This window comes from Eschrichtius robustus, chromosome 9 (assembly GCF_028021215.1).
Source record: "Eschrichtius robustus isolate mEscRob2 chromosome 9, mEscRob2.pri, whole genome shotgun sequence".
Taxonomy (NCBI): Eukaryota; Metazoa; Chordata; class Mammalia; order Artiodactyla; family Eschrichtiidae; genus Eschrichtius; species Eschrichtius robustus.
The window spans coordinates 30,047,993-30,060,122 of NC_090832.1; the positions used below are offsets into that span (position 1 = coordinate 30,047,993).

The 12,130-nt window shown below is 36.6% G+C and overlaps 1 protein-coding gene across 1 annotated transcript in view; it reads right to left on the minus strand.

Moving 5' to 3' along the window:
• Window positions 1-1,072: 1,072 nt before the first annotated feature.
• Window positions 1,073-12,130, minus strand: part of EYA4 (EYA transcriptional coactivator and phosphatase 4) — a 53,369-nt gene continuing 42,311 nt past the window's right edge. The window contains exons 10-13 of the mRNA XM_068550764.1: window positions 10,712-10,826; window positions 6,624-6,745; window positions 4,481-4,581; window positions 1,073-1,153 (exon numbers count right to left, since the gene is read on the minus strand). Coding sequence (XP_068406865.1) covers window positions 1,073-1,153; window positions 4,481-4,581; window positions 6,624-6,745; window positions 10,712-10,826 — 419 coding nt within the window. The remainder of the gene's footprint in view (window positions 1,154-4,480; window positions 4,582-6,623; window positions 6,746-10,711; window positions 10,827-12,130) is intronic.

The following is a 12,130-nucleotide window of genomic DNA, read 5'->3' on the forward strand; positions in this document are numbered from 1 at the left end:
TAGTATAGGTCATCATGAGTATGGCTCTTAGTTTTCTCCAGTAAAACTGTAGAAAGGGTACTCGAGGTTTCAACATACATTTCACTTTCTAAGTAAAGGTCCCACAGTCTTTCCCAAACCTTCTGCTTCTGGTTGGATGCACAAATAGTTGCCTCATACAATTATTGGAATTATTAAGAACCCAAATAAAACACAAGCTTTCCTTTATTATTATTGTTTTCTTATTGCAACAAATACTCAGTTTCTTGCTGATGCATTATTAAGCTTTGATAGCTTGAATTTTAAATTTGGTCATCTTAAGAATGATCACAAAGGTTTTTGTTCTTCATTATCTACAGAGATTTTAACCAAAGTTACATTGTAACACACAAATGCTGTCTTGTCTTTAAGGCACAACACATCAGTAAGAACATTCTGTTTGCCAAACTTAAAAAAGAGACATGATTAGATTCCCATTTCCCCTCCCACTACCCTCCCCGACAAATGAAAGAAAAATTGCATCCACTTTCAAAGTCAGCTGCTAATAAAGTCACAGTAAATTACTTTCATCAATAATTTACACAAATTACAGGTCTAGGTAGGACTGTCCTTACACAGTCTGAGTGCATTCCAATTCAGATTTTCTGGGCTAGGTAGGCTAAAGTCAGATTCAAACCTCAGGGCTGAGAAGATCTCCCATTTTGAGGAATGTTGTTGAACCTTGTCAGACGGAGCCTGTGTTGGTGCTTTGCCAGGGTGAGAGCTCTTTGCTAAAGCTGTTATTTCCAGTTAGGACTCATTCGGTGTGTACCAGCAACCTCCACAGATTTTTTTTTTTAAACCATTAAAGTGTTGTAAATATAAGACCATAGAGCTTCCTTTCTGTAGCACTAAAGTTTAATTCCATTCAGCAATCTGAATTCTTCATTCTGGAATTCTCATTCCAAATATGATTTCATCCTTTAAGACAATTTATATGTGTAAAGCCAGAGGCATTGAATCACACATAAAAATTCAGTGTACTTGAAATATAAAAAAAAACAAAAACAAAAACAAAAAAACAAAAAAACGGATCTCCAGCTAGAGAACACAGTTACAAATACTCTAATTCCAGTGCTTGATGTAGAGCCAAGAGGTCTGAATGACTTGATATCCTCCAAAAGGGCATATTGTGCTGTGTGGTTAAGAGAGGGAGGGATGGGAGAGAGAAGGGGAAGGGATGGAGAGAGAGCATAACTATTATCTCAGAGAAGCAGCGGTCCACACAAGGAAGTGTAGTTCACCCAAGTTCAAGGGAGGGAGTTTAAGGGAGGGATGATCATATTTGAAGGCTTGGTAGTATCAATGTGGTATTGCCAAAATAATAGAGAAATAGATCTGAACTGGATTTTAATGATAATAAAAGAAAGTAATAAGATTTCTTAAGTAGTTTAATATTTATTTTGGAAAGTATCATTACTAATATCAGCATCCGGGAAAGCAAGCTGAGCATCAAAATCCTATGTGGCTGGAGGAAAACAAATTTTACTTACTACATCACTCCTTAAGGTCCATCTCTCAGAAAAAATGATAAACTTCCTAAATCCAAGGCTTTTTTTCTCTTTGAGAGGAAGAGGGTGAATTCCTCTCTACATTAAAAAATAATTTGAAGCTGGACTATATAAGGTAGAAAAAAAATGTGGGGATGATCAAGTTTCTTACTTGTCTGGGGTAAGTAATAATTTAAGCCAGCAGAGTTGACCTGATTTATTTCCTTGGTGTGGGATTGAGGGAAAGCACTCCAGAATGCATGCTCAAGGGGGAGATATCACCCCCTTAAGGGGACAAAACTGAGTTTTTGTGGGGAAAAAATTCTTAGATATTACAATGGTTTGTGGCTCTCCAAAGCTATACCAGTAATGGTATATGCGTGGTATTAAAATTTCATGAAGGGTTGTGATTAGGAAAAAAATGTCTAAAAATACTTCATTGTCGACAATAATGAAAAAAAAGAAATAATGCACTATAGCAATTAACAAAATCAAAGCTTTATTTGTAAGTTTGGGCTGATCACATCTTGTAGAATATATATTTGCATGTAAAATGGAAATATATATATATTATATGTAACATGGAAAAGACACTTTATTATAAAAATTAATAATTCAAATAATAATCACTATTGTTATATAGTTTTTTACTGCCCAATATGGTAGCCACTAGCCCAATATGGCTATTGAGCACTCAAAATGCGGCAAGTCCAGTTCAAAATACACACTGGATTTCGAAGACTTAGAATTGTTTTAAAAATGTAAATATCACATGGATAGTTTTTATACTTATTAGGTGTTTAGACAACAACATTTTGAGTATATTGGTACATTATTAGAACTAATTCTACCTGTCTCTCTTTTTAATTATTTTAAACACAGCTTCCAAAAAATTTAAAATTACAAATATGGCTCACATCATGTATTTCTATAGGGGAGTTCAGTAGTAAACTTTGAAATTTCTTCTTAGATTTACAAAACAAACTATGCTTTTGGGTCAAATTAAAGCACAAAATTCACTTAGAAGTAACTTTTTAAAAATTCAGCTCAGATCTATTTGTAATAGCAAAATAGTACTTTATATTTTTGCACATGCGATTACAGCCACATCCAAAGAAGAGCATGCATTCTGGATACTAGAGAAACCAACCACCTGTGTTTCAAAATAGAATTATAAGCTTTCACCATCACCAAAACTGTACCTACATAAACAACCATTTGGAAATAGCATTCTAACCAAGGTTCTTATCCACTTGGAGTCATGCCTTTTTCTCCTGAAGTTTTGGGTTTAAAGCCGAAGGTGTTAACAACTGGTATACCAAGTCTAGTTTTCACGCCACGCATAAATGGGGTTGACTTTATAAGTTTTAACTTTCAAAGGCATATACTGTTTCTGGTTTGGAAAAGTGAATTTTATTAGCCCTGACCTAGATGTGTGTGAATTTCACATAGGCTAAAAGACATGTAAAATGCTTGCTATGGTGGCCGCACTGACTGCTCTTTGTTTTGTGTAATTATGGTGCCAATATGAAAAATTGAAACAACAAGGACTCAGGACACTGACAAACTCCAGAAGATATTTCAACTGTGTGCAACCGGAAGGATTTCAAGTGGTCGTCAGCTTGGGTCACTGACGCTGCTAATTAAGACCGAGGGGCACTGTGGGAGGATGAGTCTGAAACAACTCTCTTAATGTTATGGAAAAGCATGGAATATTTCAAGTATGGCTTCCAACGCGTCACCAAACCTTCTAAAGTGGAAGCTCCTTCTTTTTCTTCATTTTGCATGATTTGTATTGACTACAAACATAAATCATATCTTTTATCTTTCTAGTATCACTATAGACTTTCCTAGGAAACTGTTTGTTTTTTTTTGGGAGGAGGGCGAGGGGGGACAGAAATCAGATAAACACTCCAGCACATGCAAGTGTTTAGTGAAGTCTTTATCAGATGATGATTTGAAATCTCCTCAGGATAATAAAGACAATATTCTTTCTATGTAAAACAATATATGCTGACATGTCATTGTTCAACAATACTTATTCATCATTTTGCTTTGTTTTATAAATTACATCACTGTAATCCTGGCTAGATGATATTTTGCTATCAATCAGTGAAGGAAGCAGTAGATCTCAGTGTTGTGTTGATTGATAGTCTGGTATCTGGGGCCTATCTTGATATCATTCTCCTTTTGATGCTGGACCAACCAGTTAATGGTTTTTTAATTGCCCTGCTTTTTTCAGAAATATGGGCCAGATGAAAAGGCTGATTTAAATACCTAGGGCCTATGAGATCTTCTGAATATATTCAAAGCCAGGTGCTTGGTTTCAATCAAGTACCAATGACTCACCAAAACAAATAACACTCTTCTAGAAGATGTAAGGGACATTGCCTCTAAGTCTCTATAACAAGTTGGCACAAAAGGATTTGAATAATATATCCCACTCCAATAGCATTTATTAACTTCTCTAGTAAGTTTTTTTCTTCATCTATTAAAGCTACCCTCAGATTTATCATCATGGGGCATAATTAGTACTAGGCACTCGCAAGGACCATATGGCATAGAGGATGGATGGGAAAAGGGTAAGAATTGAGCCACTCACATGGCTTTCTATGGAGCTCGTTAAGAGTCTTTAATCTTGTTGAACTTCATGTGCTCAAAAATGGGTTTTTTTCCCCCATCTTTCTTATATCTGTGTGTATTACACACACACGCACACACAAACACACATAAGCACACACACAAACAAATGTAACTAAATGTTCCTACATTTCCTATGAAGTTTCAGGCAAAAAAAATGCTAGACTCCAAATGGTTTATTTGAATGTAAGTACTGACCTTCTCATGCTCTTACTGCTTTGCATCTATAAATTTAAATCATTTGTCAAGCTGCCATTGGGCCAAACTACAGGAATGCAAACAAAAAAGCTTGCATTAGAAGTATCACACCAACATTGTTTGAAACAGGTTACCTTTTTTGCTGCCTGTTCTTCTTCTACACCATCCCCAATTACAACATATACTACTTTTCTGCCAAACCTTTGCATTATTCGTTCAAAGCAACTTTCTTTTCCTGGAAGATAAACAAGATAAAGTTCAGAGTGAAGTTACCTGGTTAGCGGCATGCTCCTCATCTCGGCCATCTCCAATCACAACATAAGTTATGTTAGTGCCAAATCTGGACACTATACGCTCAAAACAGCTTTCCTTGCCTGAAAAACAATGCACTGCTTATTCTTCCAGCCATTGCATTCATTAACCTAAAGATTCATAAAGTGTTAAGTTACTTTCTCTTGAACATCAATCACTTAAACTCGCTTGCAAACTCTGGGTTTATGAAATCAACAAATATGGTTGAATACTCTAAGTCTTTACTTAAGACAGATTATTAAATGAATGTATTTCACACTCCAAAAAAAGTCAGTAGGGCTAGGTATCTAATCGGAAAAAATGTTTATATCTTTTTGATATCTTTCAGTCCATCAAAAGACTATAGGAACAACTTTACAAGCCACTATCAGTTTTTACATTTATTTGTGTAATTCTACATTCTATCTAGTTTGTTTTAAGTAGTATAGACAAGTCAGCTAAAATTATTACTGTGAAAAATTGAAGGTTCACCTAGAACGAAAGAGGAAATACTAAGATAGGGATTTATCTTGATAAACAATTCCTTTCTTCAAGTGGCTGGGAGCTAGTCTGCTCAGATTAATTGTACGAAGGGTGCTATTTGCTTGGGCCACAGTACTGGTGACACTAGTATCCTCTGATCGCACTGTGGGAATAACACCACAGAATTTCTACATGTTCTTTGTTTTTACAACACTGGCATTATTCTCTGAATTTCATTCCCAGCATGTTCATTGAGTCATGGCTACTTTTTCACTTTTTCTTACTCTGATAGTTCAGAACTCCAAAAAATACTAGCTTAAAGGGAAAAATAGAAATGATTTGTTTTCAGATTAAGGATAAGGAACAATTTGGCCAATAAGAAAGAATGTCGTCCTTACCAGAAGAAATGTTTATGCTTGCGTAAAACTACTTGATTTGTCAAAAAGCAAAATCAGGTTCGATGTGTTAATCCTGCTAGCATAAATATACTTATATGAAAAATGAATGGGATTGGTACCAGGGCTCTGAATTGCAGTGCTTAGGAGAATGAGGAATTTACTTTATGAAAGTTTGGCTCTCTTTAACTATACTCCCAAAACAGCTGTAGCTGGGGGCTCTTTTTGCCTGTGCCAATATCAGAACTCTGCAAGGCCCAGGGCAGGTTATTTCTGGTAGGGGATTTTAGGATTCTGAACTCTTGTCAAGCTGCCAGAGCCTAAGTTTGTTGACCTTCAGGGCACATTGTACAACCCATCTATTTCCCCAGGCATTTCCTTGACAGATGACAGAATACATGAGTTGTTTCCTTTTAACTCTTTCAAGATGGCAGAAGTTGATGAGCTTTTGTTTTTGAAAGTTTATGAGAAGTCTTAGTGCAGGTGAAAGGCACTTAAAGTCAAAGATGGCTCCACAGATAGCTATGATCTAAATAAACAAGATTGTAGTTCTTTGATTGCTACTGAACGTTTCTGGAAATGTGGATTTCCAGCCATTCATATGTTATGAATGCTCCAATTATGTTTTCTGATTCATGAAATTTTTTTTTCCCTGGAATTAAGGTTACTAGTTCAATCCATCTGGCTCCCTTATAATGCCCAAACAGTATTTTTATCTTAGATCTAGATTATTGCATATGCAAGGATGTAATACCATATACCATATTAGGTAAAATATTAAATACTATAGCTAAAGGTACTGTATATTATTTAGATAACATGTGCCATAATGAAATACAAATATAATATAAATGTATATGTATATATAAAGAGTCAGAACTATCCACATACTGAGTTCAGAATTTCATAGGCAACAGTTTTCATAAAGTTTGCACATGCTCATAGAGTTGCAGGGGACTTTTTGTTATTTGAGCTCTATTCAAATTTGCTTGATATTCTTATAGCAAAATTGATGAAAGAGGGAATCATGTGGAGACACACATTAAGAAAATCCCCCAAAACACAGATATGAACATATTTCACACGGAGTTAGAAATAATTTTCTTACCTATTTTAGTTGCACTGTAAATATTCTCAATGGGAAAAGCACCTCCTAAACTATAGAGCAGAACCTTCGCAAGTGCTGGGATCAGCTGGGTTGTTGTTACCAAGACATTTACGCAGTTACTCCTAAGATGAGGAGGAAACAGGCATTTTTGTTTTCTAATACTAGATCACTTCTAATAGTACAAATTTTAAATTATCCTGCAGTCTTTCAATTCCATAATGAACAGCCCCTGATAACCTACCCTTTCAATATTCAACAGTTGTTTATGGTACCTATCACCCAGTAGGCACAATACCAGATGCCAGAAATACATCCCCAAATGAAGGAAGTGAAGGAAAATAAGTTTGCCCTCCTACCCAGATCACAAGCTAGACAGGGAGGGAGACAAGTAAATAGACCCCTGCGAATAAGAAATGTGTTCTATAACCAAGATCTCCTCAGGTCCCTGTGGAACCTCACAGAAGGATCCCTACCTCGGCCAGTGGCAATCCTGGAAAGATCATTAAAGGGGGCATGGCTTACCTCTGAGTTTTACAAGTATGTACATCAGCAGTTTTCATAAAATTTGCACATATACAAAGAGTCACAGGGGACTTTGTTATTTGATGCAGGTAAGGTATTTTTTAGGGTGATAGGACTGCATGTCCCAGAGTTTTTAGAGCCTGGGAAAGTAGAGGACACAGGAAGGGAGGAGGTGATGGGATGTGTAAGAGGAGTTTTTGGATTTTGTGCAAGAAACAGCCCAGAAAGTCCCAGTCAAGGTACTGACAAATGGTGCATCCTGAAGAAGTAAAAATAGAGAGGATTCTTATTTAGAACAGAAGGGGTTGAGTCCCTGAATCTCCTTCTAACAACCAAGGGCAAACTGCATTTAATGGGCCTTGTTTTAATCCATCTACTAAGGCCTTACCCTTTGAGAGTGAGAATCTCCCACTCTGCAATTTACATCTGTTTCTTTCACAGTAGCACAGGATGGGGGGTGAGGGTGCAGCGGGGAAGGTGAGATAAAGGAAACACCAAGAGAGGGGAGACTGTTAGCCTGAGTTGGGGAAAAGAATGGACTGTGGCCCTTCCTTCTGGATTACAGGGAAATTGAGCTGTCCCGCCTGGAGGGGCTCAAACCACACACCTGAAACTGGGAATCAGAAGGCATATAGCTATGCACCTTTCTCTACTAGATAGTTTGTATCATGAGCCTTTAATACATATTTGTAAGGGCTGATACAATATTCTCTAGAATTCTGCAGACTGATTTTCAGAAAACTGGTCTCAAGGGCAACTTAGAAGGACAAGTTGAGCACTAAATTCTCATAGGTATGTATATGCTCAGCCCCCAGTACTCTTCATATTATGCTTTATATTCTTTAGACATATCATGCGTAAAGAAGACTACAATTTATTTTAAAACAATTATAAAACCTTTATAACGATAGCCTTTTAAAACATTTTCATTTCTAAATTATCTCCATAGACACCTGATTTTTGTAATAGGAGCATTGACTCCTAGATACAAATGATGAGGTTATCAATTTATATGGGACAAAAAAACAAAGACTTCTAGAGGTAGAAGTTTAATAAGTATCATGAATACAATATTAAATTTTACTAATCAAAAAATAAAGAGCTAGAAAGTGACTTGCCTATGATCAGACAAAACTTCCCCAAATAATGGCAGACTACTAAGAATAATACACAAACACATTACTGTACTGTGACACAAGGTTCTACATCATATTTCATCAAAATAAGATGCTATTCAATGTCATATATAGATGAGTGTTACAGAATGAAAACATGGTGGAATAAAATAAAGCACAGGCTTTTTAAATTTATAGATGTGGTTTTGAAATCTAATAAATAAATTACAAACATTGCATATATTTATATGCAATTTATAATGCACTGTAATTTTCAATTACAAACATTGCATACATTTATAAATTGCATATATAGACATTTGTAAAATGCAGACAAATATAAAGAAGAAAATGAAAAGCACCAATTATTTAACCATCCAGAAATGATAACTGCTGTCCCCATTTTGTGCATTTATTTTCAGATTTTCAGTTTGCATATAGATTGTTTTCCCATTAGGATCATACTGTATGTGTAATCTTACATTTTACTTTTTTCACTTGTTTTTATCATGAGCCTATTTATATATGTCATATTGTCCATTATTCTCCCTCTCCAACAAAACATAATGTATGCAAACTACTCTATCTTGTGGCTGCACCACCATTTTTTAAAGTTAAGCTTAGTCACTAAGACGGTTTTGATTTCTCAGTATCATAAACAATGCTACCTTACATATACATTTTTCCTATGCATATGATTATGTCCTTTGACTACATTCCTAGAAGAGGAATTAGAGTCAGAGTGTACACACTTTGCTACAGGCTCTGATATATAATTCAGCAGTGTTTGGTGTAAACATCTGCTTTTCTGACAGAGTTTGTGAAATTTACCAACAAGGTAATAGATGTGGATAAATTGGCAGCTTTCATGGTACTTAAAACTTCAGTGTATAATGATTTATTTTTTCCCTTCCTTTCCTTGCCATACATTTATTTATTTAGTTAGTTAGTTATATCACATACCCATGTGTTTAATAATAATCTATATATAATATACAATGGCTACACATAGATAATCTATATAACAATGTAATGTAATACCCTTTGGTTTTTAACTATCTAAGAGACCTCTTTAAAAATAATGAAAGCACCTTCTACATTTTACACACGATTTTAGGGGCTGGAGTCCTCACATCCCAGCTTCCTTGCCCTTTGGTCTCCATGTCTCTGTAACTGCACAGAGCTCACAAGGCGGCAAGTCCCATCTTAAAACAGCTTTAATTGTTAGACAATTCTTCCCACATGGAGCCAGAACCTCCCTTCCCTGGCTTCCTACTCATTGGGACCAACTCTCTCCTTCATAGATGCAGAGGGAAATGTAATTTATTTCCAGCCCAACATCTCAAGTAGTTGAAATTGGTAACCCTGTTCCACACACGGCTCTTCTTCAGACTAAACTCCTTGGTTCCTCCCTCTGACTGTTCCTTTTATGTAGTTTCCACAGCCTAAACTCTTCTGGCCACTTTGCTGGACACAAGATGCTACAAATATGTCACAGCCCCTGTTGGAATGAGGTGCCCAGAACTGAGCAAAGTACTCTGTTCTGCTTCCCCAGACTGACCCAGGAATCTACTGCCCCCTCCCCTCTCCATTTAGAGACTCTGCTATAAATGCAGTGGCTTGTCATGCCACAGGGTTAAAAGCCACGTGCGGGATACGGGACACACTCGTTTACTTCCGTGTTCTGATTAGACTCTCCCTTTACCCTGCTAAGGTTTCTCTGTATCTTGATTCAATCAGTCCAAATATTAGCTCTTCTCTGAATTTTGTGTTACCCACACATTTGCTAAGCATGATTTTATTTATTCATCCAACACAGAAATAAAACTAAGGAATAGGATAGAACAAAGATTCATCCCCACCCTACAAGCTATCATGTTCCAGATTTATATTATTAATTAGCATTTATGGCACATGGTACACAACTAGTTATGTCAATTCAGTTCTATTATCTACACTATCAAGTCAGCATTTCACTGTTTGAACTAAACAACACAAAGCTTACAAGTTTTTCAGGAGCTTTCTCTTGCTTTTTTTTGATGTGTTCAAATTATGTATATTCTCTATAATGGCATAAAAGACTTAAAAACATGCACTAATTGTATAAACAGTATTGTGTTCTTTGCCATCATCTTCTGTACTTTGTCACCAAAAGAGTGCTTTTTTTAAATTTGAAAGTCAAATGACATTCCCATGGGGTTTATCAGGGGTCATGAGGAGAGAACGGTAAAGAGATGGATCTGCCAGTTATTCTGAGACGCAGCAACCCCCATCCTCCATTCCAACACACACGCGCGCACACACACACACACACACACACACACACAGTGAATTTTAGGTCCCTTCAAACTCTAAAACAAATCTGGGAATTAAAACATTTTGATATATGCTATGCTATTAGAACTACATCTTCAATACAATAAATATAGAAACTGAAACAATACCACTTACCTAGTACTAATAATTGATAAAGATTTAAGTGCATTTGTTAGCCAGGAGTCTGTCAGACCTTCAATCTCAGCCCTCAACTGCAGCCACGCATCTCTCTTGGCGGGGCCAAGAAGTCCTGCAACACAGAAAAGTAGGGCAGAGTCAAGAGATGAACATTTTTCAGGGATGCCTAGTTTGGTCTTCCTTCTGTCTACTCCAGATGATTTTTATTCCCGCCTATATCAAAAAGAGAGAGATTGATATCAACACTGATCTTCCATTTCAGAATTGATTATCCATTGATTCATTCATTCCACAAACATTTATTGAACAACTTCTACACATCACATTCTGGGCTAAAAATTAGGGATGTAACAGTGAAAGAGTGGGTCCCAGCCTCTGCCCTCACTGATGCTAGAATCTGGCACGGTGGATGCCAATCACCCGAGGAGCTTTGACAACTACTCCAGAAGACTGACAGGATAGGTCTGGAGAAGAAGTAGGGGTCTACCAGCCTAGGGGTACAAACCTCAAATATTTTGGTTGTCTGAAAATGTTTAGTTTCTTAATAATCACAACCATTACCACTTGGAAAGAGTAATAATGACATTATCACATATAGCTATATAGAGTCTTCTAGAATTTGTTTCTAATACTAGTGCTAAAGCTGTCAGAAATACGTTGTTTTGTAAAAAGGAATTAAGAATTTTGTTTAAAATCCTGAAGCCTATGATACAGCTATAGACGATGATTGAAAACTACATTGATGTTAGGATAAGAAAAGAAGTAGGCATACTAATTTTATTGAAAAAGCTGTTGCTTTCATGAGAAAACAAGATCATGTAAATCTATTAAAAAATAAAGTTCCTTAGGTAAATCATATTTCAGAATACTAAGAGTTCATTTATAGGTGGATGACTTTTTTTAAATAAATTAATTTATTTATTTATTTTTGGCTGTGTTGGGTCTTCGTTGCTGTGCACGGGCTTTTCTCTAGCTGCGGCGAGCGGGGGCTACTCTTTATTGCGGTGCACGGGCTTCTCATTGCGGTGGCGTCTCTTGCTGTGGAGCATGGGATCTAGGAGCGAGGGCTTCAGTAGTTGCAGCACGCGGGCTTCAGTAGTTGTGACTTGCGGGCTCTAGAGTGTAGGCTCAGTAGTTGTGGCGCATGGGCTTAGTTGCTCCACGGCATGTGGGATCTTCCCAGACCAGGGCTCGAACCCGTGTCCCCTACATTGGCAGGCGGATTCTTAACCACTGTGCCACCAGGGGAGTCCTCGGTGGATAACTTTTTAAACCAAAATTTATAGTTCCTACTGAGCATCATTTGTCATTATTTCAATAAAGAGATGCTAACATATCACAAAAAATGGATTCATATCTCATTGTTTAAACTTTTTAAGCTATACGAGTATTTACTAGTAATCTTGTTAATTTTTA